At 41.1% G+C, this 19,168-nt stretch overlaps 1 protein-coding gene across 3 annotated transcripts; it reads right to left on the bottom strand.

Moving 5' to 3' along the window:
* Positions 1-2,771: 2,771 nt before the first annotated feature.
* LOC311295748 (uncharacterized protein) lies at positions 2,772-10,330 on the bottom strand. Of its 3 annotated transcripts, none has more exons than XM_084417249.1 (5): positions 10,288-10,330; positions 7,766-9,605; positions 7,302-7,349; positions 5,635-5,835; positions 2,772-4,647 (listed from the first exon to the last, which is right to left on the bottom strand). In XM_084417249.1, exons 4-5 carry the CDS (start codon positions 5,681-5,683, stop codon positions 3,950-3,952), a joined length of 747 nt encoding a protein of 248 aa, XP_084273375.1. In that variant the 5' UTR covers positions 5,684-5,835; positions 7,302-7,349; positions 7,766-9,605; positions 10,288-10,330; the 3' UTR covers positions 2,772-3,949. The 3 variants fall into 3 exon arrangements, with proteins under 3 accessions (XP_084273375.1, XP_084273376.1, XP_084273377.1); XM_084417250.1 differs by having other exon boundaries at positions 7,935-9,605; XM_084417251.1 differs by lacking the exons at positions 7,302-7,349; positions 7,766-9,605; positions 10,288-10,330 and adding an exon at positions 6,787-7,174.
* Positions 10,331-19,168: the final 8,838 nt, after the last annotated feature.

Genomic DNA, 19,168 nt, shown 5'->3' with positions numbered 1-19,168 from the left:
ATAATATTAACAATAATAATATAATTACAGTAATGTGATGATTTATTTTTGCATATAATAAAGCTTGATCGAGCTTAGGAGTCGGGGCTGTTTTTATTATTGTAACACTATTAGGTATTACAGTCTTATCACTTGCCTGTATTTTGTTCCATATTCATGCAGACATTAAAGGAGATGTTATGAAGAATATCATGTCAGTTACTTTTTCATACTGTAAATTAAAAGGTTGTAATGGTTCACGATTAATACCGTTCCCAATTATTCTAAAATCATCCTCAGAGTTTATAGAAATAATCTCGCGGTAACTAAAGAGCCTATCCTTTAGTCGTGACCTTAAGAAGTTAGACGACATATTTTACATTTAGCACTCTTTTGCTCCACGTCGTTCTTCGCGAATCCAAAATAAGTCCAAACAGCTGAAGTACCACCCTTCTTGTTAACCAAGTGCTCCCCCGCTTCCTCTCCCGTCACCGAAGAAGTGCCTTCGGCCATTTCTGCGGAGTTACAAGCTTTTTCTATTGGCACAATTCGTACACGTTGTGTGTTAGCTGCTTTGCTGCTGACAGAAAGCTGGCGCACTGCATACAACCTTGTAACTTTCCATTGCCATTTCTAATTGGCCAGCAAGCCAGGAACGCGAGATTCGACCATTTTGATTGGCTAATAGGTTTGTCACTCAAATGTCAGAGGCGGGGGAAAAAACCTCAGACTCCTGAGGTTAGGTTATTGCGGGAGTTAAAACCTCAATATCGATGTGATAAAGGTTAATCGTGCAGCCCTACCTCAAGCTTTGTAAAGACGTTTCATGTATGTGTGGCAAGCATGATGATTATAAAAAAATGTTTAACAAACTTTATTAAAAATAATCAAATGATAAGGATACTTGTTACAGATTATAAATGAGTACTAACAGATGTAAAAAATAGCTAAAGATAGCATGCTTCTTGCACCTAGTAAAGCTGGCGTACTAGGTTGTTGGTTGCAAGGAAGAGCAATAAATCTTCCTTTGTTTGCCGACCTAGAGATTGGCATGGTTTTATTTCAGTTAGCCTAATAGCTGGTTTGATTTGCATTGAGAGATGATCTTATGGAAAGTACCCAATGCCAATCTCTAGGTATGGTGAAGGCTGTGTGATGATGTGGGGCTATTTAAATTCCAAAGGCCAAGGGAACTTTATCAGGATGCATAGTATCCTGGATCCATGAAGTAACTGGCCTTTAAAAATAAAAATCTGCCTGCCTCTATGGGAATTTAACATTGGGGTGTCCAGACTTATGCACCCTGTACTTTAAGGAAGAACATTTATTTATTTACGATACATTATTCATTCACAAAGAAAATTGGTGTCCTTAAAGGTTGGATTTTTCCTAATTTTTTTAATTAAGGCATTAAGGTAAATTTCCAAAAGATGATTTTTTATTCCTCTTTTTAGTCAACTTTAGCATGGGTGTCTAAACTTATGCATAGCACTGTATATATATATATATATATATATATATATATATATATATATATATATATATATTAGGGATGGGACGATTACCGGTTTCACTATAAACCACGATAAAATGTACTGATGGTTAGTATTATCGTTTAAAATTTAATAATCATTAAAACCATGTTTGATTATCGCGATTTTAATAACTCACTGTAAATCCTGTCCAGCCAGCAACAGTCTGACGCAGGCGCAGCGCGCAATGTTGGTTATTTTTTATTCGAGAAGGAATGGCGGAAGGCAGTGACCGTGCTCGGGATATTTTTCAGCCTTTTAAGAGGACCAAATCTGTGTGGTCATATTTTAACTTTTACAAAAGTCCTGAGTGAAACTTAATCGAGGATGGTCACTACAATGGGGGGGAAACACTTCAAATCAGACGAGTCGTCTTGTGTGACCATCACCCACTGTTTATAGCGAACGCAAGGCAAGTTAACTTTGACCTCAATAACAAAACTACGTCTGGGAAATAATTGGGCATAAAATGTTGTTTTAAGTTGAAATATTTTATGTCACTCACTTGAAATAAACGTGAAGAAAAGTTCGCAGCAAGTGGCTTTGAGCCAAAGACGAACGAACAAGATCAAACAAGACTATTAAGAATGAAATTTAAGGGATAATATTGTATATCATTGTACACTAGGCCTATTACACCGATTTTTTTTTTTTTTTTTACATAATTACGGGGTCATATTGAATTGAGATTAATGTTTTAAATCTTACCTGTTTATAAGTCCATTTTGTGCAGCGTACAAAACAATCGTCCAGATAAGATGATCACAACAATATTATCAAACTCTGTAAACAATAAATCAACTCTGATTTCATTTTCAATACAATCAAAAACGGAGACGCAAGACGGCAAGTTGTATTCGAATGAAACGAGAGATCGTCCGTTGCGATACGTGGATGTGCGCTGTGTTATAATGCGTTGCTATTGACGACGGTCATTATAAGGAACGAAATGCCACAGAATATAATCTTGCTTAAAAAATTGCATAGAGCTGCTTGTTTTATTTGTTGTTTGTTGATTTTCAAATATAAAACTGTTTTCAGTGTGAGCATCAGTTCTTTTTGAACACTTTCATCTCGTTTTAACAAAACCGTGATAATTTTGGTCACTATAATCGTGATATGAAATTTTCATACCGTCCCATCCCTAATATATATATATAAAACATGGTTTATCACAGATTAATTAAATAAACGCTGTTTAATAAGGGTAAGTGTAAAACAGTTGCTGATGTAGACAGACAGCGATCTCAGTCATGTGTGGGGTGAAATATTTTATTAGGCATTTAAAAGCTTTGTAGAGACATTTTAAAAAAGCCCCAAAAGAAATTATAATACATGGATTTTAGATTTAGATTGACAACAAAAGTTTAATACTTGGTGAAGCAAATACAAAAAGTAAAAGTGGATACAAACGACACAGATTTCTATTGACTAACACGATAGCATAGCATCTCAAGAGAACAAAGGTGAAGAAGGCCAGTTTCAAACCAACATGACAGTATTTCTTACATCTGTGTTTTCTAAATACACTAACAGGAAGAATAACTAGTTGGTTTACAATCGATGAACAACAAGTTAAAAATAAATCAGCCTCTTCTTGAGCAAGAACAGTTTGAACCTGTAAAAACCTTCTACTTTCATTTACATTTAGCAGACGCCTTTATCCAAAGCGACTTACAAATGAGGAATGGAGTCATCATGAATAGGCAAACAAGTAAAGTGTTCAAAATACAAAGTTTCAGACCTTGCTTTGAGTAGCATAAGCCAGACAATGGAGGGAATGAGGGATTCATTCATTTTCCTATGAGGTAACGGAAGAGATTTATAAAAGTGTAAACGAAGAATAATACACAAAAATAAATCTTTGAGTTGATCTGAATCTCAGAGTTGAAACTGCTGGTCTTGAATTTGAACTTTATTCACCTGTCGATCATTGTGGCTGGTTAGGGCAGATTAAGGGGTCATTTACCCGACACGTTTCAACTTAACACTTTTAATGCGTTTTAGCCGTTCATTTACATGACAACAGTGTTTTGGGGGCATAAAACAAACTTTTTTTTTTTTAAGTGCAAGTTTGTAACTCCATGTAAACTACAAAATCGTGAATCTGTAAAAAACGGTAGCGTCATGCGCATGCGTATTACGTGTTCAGTCTATAGATGCGTAGTGTTTCTTTACAAAGTGACATCGCCAACTACTGGCCTGGCAGCAGAATACAGCGTTTTTAGTCATTTTCGAGGATTCGCGTGAACGGGAATCATTTTGACAACATTTTTTTCTGTATGTGTAAAAACACAGAAAAATGTTTCAGTTTAAGTACATTGTAGTTGTGTAAACATACCCTGATTCTGAAGAGATCTTTTTGCTCAGAGGTGTTACTGTGTCATGGTTGGTGAGGATGAAGCTTCACACTTGAAAGTGCTGGATCTGAAGATGATCTACTTGCTGTGATTGTTTTTTGTGTGACTGTGTAGAGCAGATGATTGGCTGAAGCTCTTCCCACATGCAGTGCAGTGATACGGTTTCTCTCCAGTGTGGATCCTCTCGTGTGATTTCAAGGTTCCTGACTGATTAAATCTCTTGTCGCAGTGTGAACACTTGTAAGGTTTCTCTCCAGTGTGGATCCTCTGATGCAGTTTCAAATGTCCAGCTCTAACAAAACTCTTCCCACACTCAAAGCACACATACGTTTTTTCACCAGTGTGTGTTTTCTGATGTAGTTTTAAACAGTGCAGAAGTGAAAAACTCTTTCCACACAAAGAACATGAATGTGGTTTCTCCTGTGAATGAACAGTCAGGTGGATCTTCAGGCCTGAAGCCCTCAAAAATGTTTTGCCACATTGATCACATTGATGCGGTTTCTCTCCAGTGTGGATCCTCATGTGTTCCTTAAGTGTCCCTTGTTGTGTAAAACTCATTCCGCACTGATCACATGAGAACGGTTTCTCTCCGGTGTGGATCCTCATGTGAATCTCGAGACTCGGTTTCCACGTGAAACTCTTTCCGCACTGACGGCAGGTGTAACATTTCTTGTCTCTTTGTAAAGAAATACTTTCATTCTGCGAGTGAATGTTATCATTAATTTTGACATGATGTTTCTCCTCCTCTTCACTCTCCTCATTCTCCAGCATCACGTCTGAGATTAAAGGAAGAAAGTTACATTTTAATAAATCCTTAAAAAGTGAAAGCAGACAATATCTACATTAAATCATGATAATTGATGCATTTTTATAGATCTCTTTCCATGCATTCATCTTCCAGTTATTACTTTTAAAACTTAAAGGGATACTCCACCGTTTTTTCATATTAAACTATGTTATTCCCTTATCTAAGACGAGTTGATACATACCTCTCTCATCTCAGTGCGTGCACTTAATCGCTCTAGCGCACGGTGAAAGCACTTAGCTTAGCCCAGTATATTCAATGGTATCTAACAGCAATGAATTTAGAAGTGACCAAACACATCAACGTTTTCCCTATTTAAAAACAGTTACACGAGTAGTTATACGACCAAGTATGGTGACACAAAATAAAACGTGGCGCTTTTCTAAGCGGGTTAATTAAAAATTATTAATTAAAGTTTAGGGAGGAATGTCGTGTAGTCCCTACCAGCCGTTTGTTGTAGTCCTTAAAAAGCAATTTCTTTAAAAGAAAATGTCTCATAGCAGCTACCGAGTGAACGCACAGAGTAACGACATAAGTTTCAACATACTCAAATGTATTTAGTATGATTGTTTTAACCATGTAAAACAGCACTGTTACCCAACACATGCATGAACGAAAGGAACAATTAGCCTAATCTAATAATAAAAGCTCCGCTGTTGTAAATGGAACGCAAGGCCCAGTGTGTCGCGCAGGTGTCTCTGATTAGCAATCGCTCCCGCTGCCTCGGCTCTCGGTCCGTAATGTTAATAAAACTTTAATACATTAGCTCATTAACATGATTTCTGCGTGAGTCCCGTCGGATTGTTTTACATCGGCTGTGGAAGTGAAAACAACACCTCCAATGATTCCACGCTCATTCACGGCATCATCAAGCTATGCCTTTGTTTTGAATAAGCGACTTCTAGTGGCGAAACTTACATACTGTGGCTTTAATGAAGAATCAGGAATAAACACCAACCTCTTTGTTCTTCAGTGTGTTTCATTCTGCAGTGTTCTGGATCTCTCATGTTCTCACTGTCCTTCAATAAACTCTGTCTTTGCAGATTTCAGCTCTTCCTGATGGTTTGATGCTCGTCTTCACTTGTAGCTGATGGGAATATTCCAGCATTTACTAGTGGATTGCAGTGGGAGGAGCTTCACTGAAGGAGGAGGGGCTTACCTGAAGGAGGAGGGGCAGAACAATAAATCACTTACTGAGTTTTTCTTCATACTAATTCACAGATTTTACATTTATATGTTCACCTATCCATCTAGTAAAGTAACTTAAGTAAATTAATCTCAAAGGTCCGGTTTCACAGACAGGGCTTAGATTAAGCCAGGAATAGGCCTCTGTTCAATTAGGGCATTTAAGAAGCTTTTGGGCTAGGGGTGTAATGATTCAATATATCATGATACTGAACTCACATATGATATTATTGTGATACTCCAAGACACATGGTAAAAGGTTAACAAAAAAATTACTGCTGAGTGTGAAAATGCTAAATTTGGTATTACATTGGCAGTGGAAATGAAAAGGTTTGGACTTGGTGCTGCAAACCTAAAGCACAGGACAATAAAGACACCAGAATAAAAAAAATATTCATGATTCTGAAGCTGAAAATACAGAATTGTTTTAGATGAATATGCTTGCAATTTTATTGGTAACCGGACATATGGCATTATCAGGACTGAAAAATATTCCCCCATTGCATTATTATAGTAGTTAAATGTAGTACTGACACTAAAACTTTGTAAACTTGAATTTTTTCTCAGACAGTAATTTTGGGTGAACTACACTCAGAACAGATTGGCACTATCCACGATACATATGGTTTCATTTTTGTATTGCACTATATTGTGACAAAAAGCGCAGTGCCCTGAACACACACTAAATGCAAACTATCTTGAATACCGCATCAGAGCGGTATTTTAGGCTAAGCGTATCCCATCATGCGTTCGGTGATGACGAGGAATCAGAAGATGACGAGGAAAACATTCCACTTTAAGTTAAATTAATTAAATATTACATGTAATTTGGTAGAAAAACTAATTGTTGGTAATCAAAAGTTCTAGGCTACACACAGTCTTCACGCCTACTTGAACACTTGGGCCAAAAAGAGGAAATACCTACATTGTGCAAGTGGTCAAGTGCAAAGACTGCAAGTGTGGGTATTTGTAAAGGCCCTTTAAAAACATTTCTTAGAAGAAGAAAAAAAAAAACATTACTGATGTGCATCTTGAAACAAAACAATGGCACTGACATATTTTATGATGTCAGTTCAAGTTGCTTTCAGTTAAAACAGCTAAAAAATGTATTTTAATCTTGGACTAGGCTTATGCTATTTCTGTGAAACCAGGGGAAAGTGTTTACCTTTCAGTTTTTAAGAATTTCATCCTTTATTCATACTTTATTCCTAGGATCTTACGTCTCATTAACATATTGGCAAAGTATTATAGAAAAAATAAGTACAACAAAGAACAGAATACAGATACCAAATATAAATAAGATTTTTTTTTTAAATGAAGAAGAAAAAAAACAGAAAAACAAATGTGAAAGAAACAAACGACCCACCAACTGAGTCTGACTTAACTTGTTTTTATATGGAACATGGTTTATCACAGATTAATGAAATAAATGAAACTTACCTATATCTTGTAGATGTCACAATAGCTGATCGTGTCGTTTGCTCAAATCTGTTGACAATAAAATGAGCTTAATGTGTGAATTTACAGATCTGAAGATATCAGCATAATGAATGAGGAGAAAACAGGATCTATTGACATGAAATAAAGAGGCTTTTCAGCTGCTCTGATAATAGTGATGAGCCATAGACTATCAATACTCATTAAACAAGCCATTCAGAATCAGCACATCATCTCACTTTATTATAAGTATTTGCTGCTACAAATTGTTTCAGTCAGAATAAATGCTAAAAGTGCTCTAATATTAAACTATTATTTCTCAAATGCTACCGTAAAATTGCAGGAACATAAAGACAGACACCACTGACACCCATCTTTATCAAACATTGTAATTCGCCGATATGAATCTAAATATAGCTCGATTTCCTAATAACTACATTCATAACAAACCCGTTCGCTAGCATTACCGTTTTGTATGTGAGAAACATATCTTCATCTTCTTCTTCAAGTGTTTTAGTTAGCAGACACACGAAGAGCGTTGAACATGATAGAAGCCATTCAGAAATGACCGTGTAAAATGTTATTTAAACTGTGTAAAGAGTATTTAACAATTACTTGATAGCGTGAACTGTTTACCTCAGAAGAATCGAGTGCAGGGAGCGCGCGAAAGATGACGTCATCGCCGCGAGACGAGATCAACGGCACAAACCAAAAACTATAAAACATCTATGTATAAAAAATCAAAAAAAAAAAAAAGGATACAACAGTTACTGGTATAGACAGACAGCCGTCTCATCCAATCTCAGTCATATGTGGGGCGAAAGATGTTATAGGCATTTAAGCTTTATCGAGAAATGTAAAGCCCAAAGCAATCACAATATATTTTAATGACTTTTAAATGTATCTAAAATGATTAAATTATCTATTCTTGATGCAAGAATAAGTAGACAATAGATAAATGGATAGTAAAAGTTAACTGGTGGAGCAAATACAAAATGTAATTAAACTAGATGGATCTACACAACAACAAAAACACAAACAGTTTAATAAAACAGTTTGGACCTGCAAAAAAAAATATTTTCCTTCATAAAAGTACGAAAAACTACAAGTGATTAACAAAATTTACATAATATTGAACTTATAATAAAGTATAATGATATTTATTTATACCACGAAGCAAAATGATATTCAAGAATAAAAAGTCTAGATGTTCTTTGGGGGGGAACTCCATCTTTGAGTTGATGTGAATCTCACAGTTGAAATCACTGGTCTTGAAAATGATCTTTATTCACTGTGACAAATTTAGATGTTTCTTTGTCCTGTCGCTCGTCGTGGCTGGTTAGGACAGATTTTGAAGAGATGCTTGATGGTATTATTGTGTCACGTTTGGTGGGGATGCGGCATTAGACCTGAAAGTGCTGGATCTGAAGATGATCTACTTTCTGTGATTGTATTTATTGTGACTGCGTAGAGAAGATAACTGAGTGAAGCTCTTCCCACATGCAGTGCAGTGATACGGTTTCTCTCCAGTGTGGATCCTCTCGTGTGTTTTCAGATGTCCTGACCGACGGAATCTCTTGTCGCAGTGTGAACACTTGTAAGGTTTCTCTCCAGTGTGAGTCATCCAGTGTTGTTTCAAACGTTCAGTTGTAATAAAACTCTTCCCACACTCAAAGCACTCGTGAGCTTTTTCACCAGTATGTGTTTTCAGATGAAGTCTTAAATTGTGCGGATGTGAAAAACTCTTTCCACACAAAGAACATGAATGTGGTTTCTCCTGTGAATGAACTAACATGTGGCTCTTCAGGCCTGAAGCCCTGGAAAATATTCTCCCACATTGATCACATTCGTGCAGCTTTTCTCCAGTGTGGATGTTCATGTGTTCCTGAAGGTTTGATGATTGTCTAAAACTCTTCCCACACTGATCACATGTGAACGGTTTCTCTCCAGTGTGGATCCTCATGTGAAGCTCGAGACTCTGTTTGTATTTTAAACTCTTTCCACACAAAGAACATAAATGTGGTTTCTCCTGTGAATGAACTCTGAGGTGGCTCTTTAGGGCTGAAGCCCACAAAAATGTTTTACCACATTGATCACATTCATGCAGTTTCTCACCAGTGTGGATGATCATGTGATTCTTAAGGCTTCCTTGTTGTGTGAAACTCTTCCCACACTGATGGCAGATGAAATATTTCTTGTCTTTTCTTTTCAAAGAAGAAATACTCTCTGTCTGTGAGGGAGTTTCTTCTTCAGTTTTGACATGATGATGCTTCTCCTCTTCACTCTCCTCGTTTTCCTCCATCAGGCCTGAAATGAAAATAAAAATCCTAATTTTAATGCACTTTTATAAAATAATTTATACAAATGAGGTATATTGTATGCTTATGGGAATATTCCAGCATTTAATTGTGAACTGATGTGAGCATTATACTCATTCTGTAGTAATTTTGGGATCTGTGGTAAAAAATACCTCTCAGATGGAGTCAGAATATACCCTTAAATATTATAAATCATCTATATTTAAAAGATTATAGTATTACTTTTCACATCTGACACATACAAACTACAACAATATAACACCCATTTTAGAATTTGTTTTTTCTGATTCCTGTCATTAACATTACATATCTAATTATGTCATTCATTAATTTATTGCTACATTATACCAAGATAGCAATTAATGTTTCTATCCCCATGAAATTTCCTCACAGATCAAAACTTACAAAACTTTGAGATTATACATTCAATAACACTACATTATCACTCTCAAAATGAAACATGACAAAATCGTTCATGTTCAACATTTTCCTCAGATGTTCGTTTCGTGCTGAACTAAACCAGTCTACAGACGCCAGAAAAGACGCACATTTAGCGCTTTATCCGATGAAAACAGTTCAGAAATAACCCTGTAAATGTTGCTTAAACAAACTGTGTAAAGTGTATTTCATGGGTGTGTAAATACGCGAAATATCTGAACTGCAGAACTCACCTCAGAAGACACAACAAACGCGCCGAACGAGGAAGGAAACGACTGATGACGTCAGCGCGGTGATGCCATATAAACGCGCCAAATATTGCTAACAAATTTATACAAAATAACATACACTAAAATAACGCTTACAGTTTATGTAAACAATAATTCAATCTCAGTCACGTGTAGGTTGAAAAATAAATTATTAGACAGTTCAAAGATTTATTTAAAGGTTTTGATTATCATTACATTTAAAACATGGAAAGACCAATAGCAATCATAATAGTTAATGGCTTTCAGAGTTACCCAAAATTATGAATTGATCATTTCTTAACACAAGTAGAATCAACAGACAATAAAACATTTCTGAGTGTCCAACTTTTGGAGCTATACGCATTGTAAAATTAAGAGTCATTATGAAAATACAAATATTATTTTTGTAGTATAAAAATAATGAGCTTAATTATCAGGCATGACAACTGCAGGGGTAAAAAAGGTGAGAAGGATACAGCAGCAAAAAATCCAATCCAATCAACTTTATATATAGCATATTTAAAAAAAACAAGATTACCAAAGTGCTGCACAAAGAATAAATAGAAAATATAATAACACATAAAACATATCAAATATGGGGGCCATTTTAAAGTCCAACTGAAATCAAAATTGACCCTATTTACTTTGTTAGCGAATATTACCAGTCTTGTGGTGAACAATTAATCCGTGCAAGTTAATACACAGAAAAAAATTGTTTGCCGTCGTAATCTTTAATCAAAGTCTGAAAAGTTACTTCCGGTCTGGAATGGCGTTCCTTCTCTGATGATGTAGGTTTGACGGCTTGGTTTGGGAAACGCTTAACCACTCCCCTCAAATCGTTAGTCTGTAACAAGCGGCAACATTCTGATCTGAAAAATGAAGCCTACCCGGAAGTGCGAAAAACTGCAATACATCGAAAATCCGCTAGGGCGAGGTCCCAAAAGGGAGCAAATGTCCATAGACCCCATGTTAAAATGTCCATTTTCACAGCATAAATTCATGTTTTTACAGGTTGGTCCCATGGACTTTTATTGTATTTTTCGATAGGTTCCGAGTGCCTGACAACCATGAGGGCTGTGATTTTTTTTCTAACTCGTTAGTTTAGATCGTATTTAGATATAAAATGTATGACAATAAGGGCGTGGTTAACTTTGATTGACAGCTTGATTGACAGCTGACAAGGCAGAGCCACGGAGAATGACAACATAAGAAGCGCCATTTTTTAATACAGTTGACATATAATACTACTGTTTCTGTATCATGAAATGTAGTTTTAAGAGTTTTTCAGACGAGAATGTAGTTGTTTAAAGCTCAAATCTGTGGTTTATTTATAAAGATTTATGAAAATTGTATCCAGTTGTGAGATCCAGCGATGAACGGGCGCTCGGCGCTCATGTACCCCGCCTGGAACAGCCTTTCCTCAGCTAGTCCTTCTGACGTTTGCCGCTGACTCTGGCGTCTCTGTAGTGGTTAAACATGAGATATAATTCGTCTTGTGTATATCTAACGGGCGATCTTTGGTTTCGTGAATCTATAATTTGTTCCCTGGCTGAGGGGAAGTTTCATAACTTTATAAGCTATTTAACTTTACCGTTGTATGGTTAGACTAGATCGAGCGCTGACTTTGTATGTTTGACTAAATTGTTTGCTTTATTTGTATAGTTTCTTGTAACTTTACCTTTTACTTATACTTTTATAATAGCTAATATTGATCAAACTGAAATTTAACAAAAAGAGACTGGGTTGAGTTTTGTCATTTTAAATTGTAATACAACGAAGATGATCTGTAATGTTGTTTACTGCAACATCTGTTGTTTAGTACAAATGCACATATTGCCTGGACCATATTAAAATGTTTCATATTTTTATGTTATATTTAAAACGAAAAGAGGCAGGGTTGTGTTTTATATTTTGGTTTTTTTTATAAATAGGCAAACATTATGTGCAGTGAATATAATCAATACGCGTTGCCTGAACCACATTTGTGTGGCTATAATTTTTAAGATTTCTTTAAATGAAAACGAAAAGAGTTAGTATGGTGTTTTATAACATATTTCGTTGCCTAAAATATACACAGAGATAACCGGAGTAGCAGAGCGAGCTGAGTGACGCGCTGCGTTAGAAGGTGGGCGGGGTTAGGATTTCCCAAGATTTTCCAAGATGGCGCCGCCCATACCCCCCATAAACGGCTTCAAACCCGTTCTTCAGAAAGTCTATGGGTGACGTCACAGACGCTTTGTCCATATTTTTTACAGTCTATGGTCTGTAATGAGCGAGAGATGGAGAGGAGGAGCGCTAGAGTAAAACCCTGCCCTCTGTTCAATATTCCTTTTCACTGGGAAATATACGTCACAACACTGGAGAAAAGTCGTTTGCAACTGCCGGTTCACGCGTACTTTAATGTGTGGAGGCAAGTATTTACACAAAACACACAGCATGAGATCATTTTTAAGTACCATAATAGCGCACATACAAATCAGGTGCGTGTACGTAATACGAGTGCACAGAACCGTATCCACGGGCGTAAAACGTCTCGGTTCCCTGAGATGAGGGAACGAGTAGTGCTGAAGTAGCTTACGGTATGGGAAAACTCCTTTTCTCGAGAATACTGAAGCATTTTTGTAAAACGCAGTGCAGCTGTGCTGCGGCAACTGCACAAACCTATGACGGGGCCCTGACACGTCAGAGCCCGCCAGGATGGGCGTGGCCAGAGGTTATAAATTGAGCCCATCGTCTGTCAGTCTTAGGTTAAATTGATTGAAGCGATTCCCTGACCAAAGCACAAGCACGGCAAATCATCTCAGGGAACCGAGGTTACTTTAGTAACGAGACGTTCCCTTTCGAGAGGTCTCTCCTATTGCGTAAGTAGCTTACGCTATGGGAACCCCCTTCAAAACGCTGTGCGTGCTTAACTTCGCTCTAATATTAGCCTGAGGCAAGATGCCTGAAGCCTTAAGAATAAAGTATGAACCCAATAAGCCGGTCAGTGACAGGCTTCATAAGGGAAAAATGAGGAGTGGGCCTAATGAGGGCCAAACCTTAATAAATGAAATAAAATGTATAATATATAAACAGGACCGGATAATATCGGGCCCACCTTTTATGGGGGGTTTGTGCTTACACATTTCATACTGAAAGTACCCTAGAACAGTGGTTCTCAACTCCAGTCCTCGGGACCCGCTGCTCTGCACATTTTGTATGTCTCTCTTATCTGACACACTCAAATCAGTTCATGGAGTCTCTCCTAAGGAGCTGATGATCTGGTTCAGGTGTGTTAAATAAGGGAGACATACAAAATGTGCAGAGCAGTGGGTCCCGAGGACTGGAGTTGAGAACCACTGCCCTAGAATGCAGAGCAGGGACTTGTAGGTTATAAAACCTGATAAATGTGGACGGCGAGGCCCAGCCGGCCGCCGCACAGATATCCTCGATGGGTATTCCACTTGACCAAGCCCAAGACGAGGCCATGCCTCTTGTGGAATGAGCTCTGATGCCTAAGGGGCAGTGAAGACCCTTAGACTCATAAGCTAGCGCTATAGCATCAACTATCCAGCGCAATAATCTCTGCTTTGAGACGGCGAGACCTTTGGTGCGGCTGCCAAAGCACACAAAAAGCTGTTCTGACTGAACGAGGCAGAACACTCTAGATACACTCTGAGAGCCCTGACGGGACAGAGTAAATTTGAGTCTCTTTCGTCCTCTGGTGAGGAAAGAGCTGCTAGGGAAATAACCTGTGCTCTGAAGACGTGGAGAGCACCTTAGGAATATAACCATGCCTTGGCTTAAGGATGGCTCTGCAGTCGTTAGGTCCAAACTCAAGACAGGACGTGCTCGAAGACAGCGCATGTAAATCGCCCACTCTTTTGATGGAGGCGAGCACCAGTAAAAGAGTGGTTTTGAGCGAGAGGTGCTTCAGGTCGGCAGACTGAAGTGGCTCAAACGGGGCTCCCTTTAGTGCTTCCAGGACCGTGGAGAGGTCCCAGATAGGCACAGAGGGAGGTCGTGGAGGGTTTAGCCTCCTTGCCCCTTTAAGGAAGCGGACAATGAGGTTGTTTCTTCCTAGTGATTGTCTGGCCACAGGGGCGTGAGATGCTGTTATGGCCACCACATATACTTTGAGCGTGGAGGGGGTGCGACCCGCGTCCAAAAGCTCTTGTAAAAAGGCGAGTACACTCGGTATCTCGCAAGAGTGGGGGTTCAGGCTCCTAGCAGCGCACCATAAGTCGGGACGGAGATGCCAGATCTTCCCGTTCGCCTGCCTGAGGAGATCTCGTGTCAGTTGTGTCAACTCGGAGAACCAGAGCTGGGTCTTCCAGAGAGGGGCTATAAGAAGCACTGCACATTTGCTTTCCCTGATCCATTTGATGACCTGAGGTAGCATCACGACCGGGGGGAAAGCATACAGCGGACGATTGGGCCATTCGAGTGCGTCCGTGTTCTTTGAGAAAAATAATCGGCAATGAGCGTTGTCTTCGGAGGTGAAGAGGTCGATCTCTGCCTTGCCGAAGATGCTCCATATTAGTTGAACCGTCAGAGGGTGGAGAGACCATTCCCCTGGAGAAACATTGTCTCTGGATAACATATTCGCACCCTGGTTCAGAACGTGTGGCACGTGCGCTGCCCTCAGTGAGCGCAGGTTGTGCTGAGCCCATAGAATGAGACTCATGGCCATGGCGTGCAAGGTGTTCGACCTGAGGCCGCCCTGGTGATTTATGTAAGACACCACTGCCAGGTTGTCCATTCGGACCAGGACGTGGTCGCCTTTTAGATATGGGAGAAAGGCTCTGAGTGATAAAACGGCCGCTCTCATCTCCAGACAGTTTATGTGTAGGCGCTTCTCTGGGCTTGACCAAAGGCCATAGACGGGCCTGCCCTCATATACCCCTTTTCCACCAAGGCAGAGCTGGTGCTGGTTCGGAGCCAGAGCCTAGTTTCAAATCGGTTCTTTGTTTTTCCACCGCCAAAGCACCAGCTCCGAACCAGTAAAACTGGTTCTTAAGTAGCACCAAATCATTGCAGGGTCTAGAACGGAGCCAAGAAAGAACCGCTTGCGTCAGAGGCTGGGGGCGGGGTTACCGTGGCCAACAAGACTGAAGAGAAACTTGTGACCGCCATTTTCAAATAGCAGCTAATCGAGCTAACAGCAGCTAAACACGATGGACGCGATCTAAAATATAAATCTAAGGCTAAAGTCGGCATCTTATTGTTAAAAATAAATGTTATGTACATGCCGTTACTCTCGCTTGTAATCTCCGTCTGTACAAATAATGGCGAGCCGCACGAACACGTTGGATCCGCCGTGTTTGGATGCCGATGTAGGTCCGCAAAGCCATGAACATCAATAGCAAAGCAACGTGCGCCGTTGTTGATGATGTGTTTGTGTTTGGCGCCGCCGCGCTAACGTTGCTGAGAAAGATGAGACGTAGCTGTGACGTAAGACCTGGCTCTGCGTTGGCTCTTTTAGCCTGTGGAAAAGCAAACCGGTTCTTTGGAGGCTCGTCAGTCGAACCAACTCCGAACCGGCACTAGCTCTAGCTCCGAACCAGCACCTGGTTCTTGTTGGTGGAAAAGGGGTAATAGAGGGCTCCCCAACCTAGGTTGGAGGCATCTGTCGTGATCACCTTTCTCCTCGAAATCACAACTAAACTCATGCCAGACTGGTACCAGTCGATAGCTTTCCAGGGAGTAAGGGCTTTGATGCAGCCGCGATTCGCTCTGATCAGTATGTGGCCGGAGCGTCACGAGTAAGCTGGGACACGGCTCTTTAGCTAGCATTGGAGAGGGCGCATGTGCAGTAATCCGAGCTGGAGCACTGCTGATGCTGCCATGAGACACAACATCCTCTGGAATCTTCTGAGGGGGGCGCGGGCGCCCGCTCTGAAAGATGCCGCCAGGCACCGAATAGAGAGCGCGCGCTCCGAAGAGAGGCGCGCTTTCAATTGTGTAGAGTCTATTACTATACCAAGAAAGGAGATATTCTGGATGGGAGATAGTGTGCTCTTAGAAAAGTTGATCTTTAGACCCAGACATTCTAGATGGCTGAGGATCCAAGATCTGTGCGTTATTAGCTATGCCTCTGATTGTGCTATAACCAGCCAATCGTCGAGGTAGTTCAGCATTCGCACTCCCCGCTGTCTCAGGGGGGAAAGTGCTGCATCCATACACTTTGTGAATGTACAGGGAGCCAACAATAGGCCGGACGGTAGTACTGTGTACTGGCAAGCTTGTCCCTCGAAAGTGAATCTCAGAAATGGCTGTGATGAGGCGATAATTTGGATATGAAAGTAAGTGTCTTTCAGATCCACTGATAAAAAACAATCTCCCGGGCGAAGATTTGTTTGGTCGTCAGCATTCTGAACGGGCGCCTCATCAGCGCTTTGTTCAGATGTCTGATATCTAGGATGGGTCGGAGACCACCATCCTTCTTCGGTACAAGGAAATAGCGGCTGTAGAAACCCGACACGCTATGCGAGTTTGAGCACCTTGGTGCGGAGAATATGTGAAACGTCTTTTCTCACTCTCGTCTCGACAATGGCTGAAAAGCGAGCAAACTGTAGCGAGTAGCCTCGATTTATCATGTTCAACACCCATTCTGATATACCAGGGATAGCCTCCCAGGCCTTGGCCCGTATAGCTAGGGGTTGAATAAAGGCTGGAGACAGGCCGCTGTGAGATAGGGACCCAGTCGTCCGGCCGTCTTGAGCTTTTAATGCCGTGTGAACAGCGCTCATGAGCGGGGGCACGCACATATAGAGGGCACACCCATTATCACGTGACCAGCGTGAGCTAGAGGGAAAGCTGATGTAGAAACAGTTTTTATGTGTAGAAGTGCATACTTTACAGTGGGCACACAATTTACGTTTACGGTCTCTCCCACGCTGGCTGGGGGGAGAGTTAATACAGTGTTGGCAGTGTTTGTGTGTAGGGGTGCATGTTGAACAGCAGGCACACACGCTACTTTTATTAAACTTCCAGCGTGAACAGGGGAAAAGTTTGAGACTGTGGAAACAGTGTTTGTGTAGGGGTGCATACATCACAGTAAGCACACACGCTACATTTATTAAACTTCCAGTGTGAGCTGGAGGAAAGTTTGAGACTGTGGAAACAGTGCTTGTGTAGGGGTGCATACTTTGTAGTGGGCACGTAACCATATGACACAGACAGAAAAGAGCTATTTTTTGGCTTTATTTGCGTCACCGTAAAACCGGTGTCTGTTTGCAGGTGAGCATGTTTTGGAACAGGCCAATTGACTGCAACATTGACATTTCCAGCCACCTGAGTAGAGGGGACTGGGGAATGTGGACCAGCTCATATTTGCAGGGGAGCATATATTGCTGGGATTACATGGGAGGCGGGGTCAAAGTTGAGCCCGATCAACCCCATCTTCGGACGCTGCCAAAGAGAGTGAGTCACACGGGGCGGGTCTCGGGCGCCAAAGTCTCAGATTCCACCACTGAGCCACAGAAGGGGTGTGGATAAGAACAGGAAAATAAAGTCTGTCTCTGTAAAAAGTGAGTCACACGGGGGGGCAGGGCCGGAGTGGGCTCTTATGTTTAAACGCTCATAAATACTCGAGCCCCGCCATGTGAACACGAGGGCGCGAGGGGCAGGTTCGCTTTCTGTACGTAAGAAAGCTGGCCGCGAGCGCAGCATAATTCTTTATCAGCCACCAGAGGCAGGATTCGAACACGGGTCTCTGGCGCGAAAGCTTTAGATTTCGCCACTGAGCCACAGGGGGAAAAGACATAAGCTTTCAGTTAGCGTGAGCAGATAATAGAGCGTCATCATGTTTTGTGTCGGCATTTGTTTGCAGGCATGCATGTTTTATAACAGGCTCATTTGCTGCAATCTTGACATTTCCAGCCGCCCAAACTTAAGAGGGGACTGAGAAATGTGTGAGAAATGGAGGTTGGTCCGGCCTTGGCGGGACTAAAACACTCTCTTTCCTCCTTTCGCCGGTGAGTGACGCACGCGAACGGGGCGCAAGGGCGGGGTAGCTTTCTTGAACCATCCGCTCTGACATCCTTTGTGCGCGGTGCAGTTTGCACGGCTCAAGCAAAGGGAGAGAGAGCGGGAAGTGGGGTCGTCATAGGTTAAATCAGCCAGTCGGGCCCGCAGGGTGGGGAGATCCATCTCGTCCATCTCGCCCTTAGCGAGTGCAGCTTCCGCGTGGTAACGGCCCAGACAGGAAGTGCAGAGTATATGACAGAAATTTCTCTTTTAGAATGTGTCGCGACGGCGAACACACAGCAAGAAAGGATACTGCGCGCCGGATTGGCTCAGCAGAACAGCGGGTTGAAGGCGGTGAAGGAAGCCGGCGTCCTCAGACTAGTTCCGCTGGATGCTTGTCGACAGCGCCGAAGGTTTCTTAATCCAGGGTTTCAGCGAAGTGGAGGTTCACTGAAGGAGATTTTAATCTAAGACTCTGACGGACGATGGGCTCAATTTATAGCCTCTGGCCACGCCCATCCTGGCGGGCTCTGACGTGTCTGAGCGTCTGAGCCGCCCCGTCATAGGTTCGTGCAGTTGCCGCAGCACAGCCAATGACCGTGCTCGCTGCTCATCTGTGTACATACTGTGCAGCTACACTGCGTTAAAAAAAAATGGCTTCAATATTCTCGAGAAAAGGAGTTTTCCCATAGCGTAAGCTACTTATGCAATGGAGAGACCTCTCGATAGGGAACCGTCCTCGCAAGGGAATATTTCTGCTCCGGGCACGCACACAACAGTATCTGCTCGGTGTGCACATGGCTGTGATGAGTGCCATTTCAGACAAATTATGGGGAAAAAGTCTTATATTCGGACCAATATGGTACAATACAATTATTAAATTCAAATCTGCATCTTTCTGGTCATGACCATTTCA

The sequence above is a fragment of the Rutilus rutilus genome (genome assembly GCF_951802725.1).
Source record: "Rutilus rutilus genome assembly, chromosome: 8".
NCBI lineage: Eukaryota > Metazoa > Chordata > Actinopteri > Cypriniformes > Leuciscidae > Rutilus > Rutilus rutilus.
This window is presented reverse-complemented; position numbering and strand designations above follow the sequence as displayed.

Excerpts from the sequence above, each read along its gene's own strand:
- LOC311295748 (XM_084417249.1), bottom strand. The coding sequence starts at position 5,683 with ATGAGAGATCCAGAACACTGCAGAATGAAACACACTGAAGAACAAAGA. Across the intron at positions 4,648-5,634 it reads ACACACTGAAGAACAAAGAG|ACGTGATGCTGGAGAATGAG; the intron begins GTTGGTGTTTAT and ends CTTTAATCTCAG.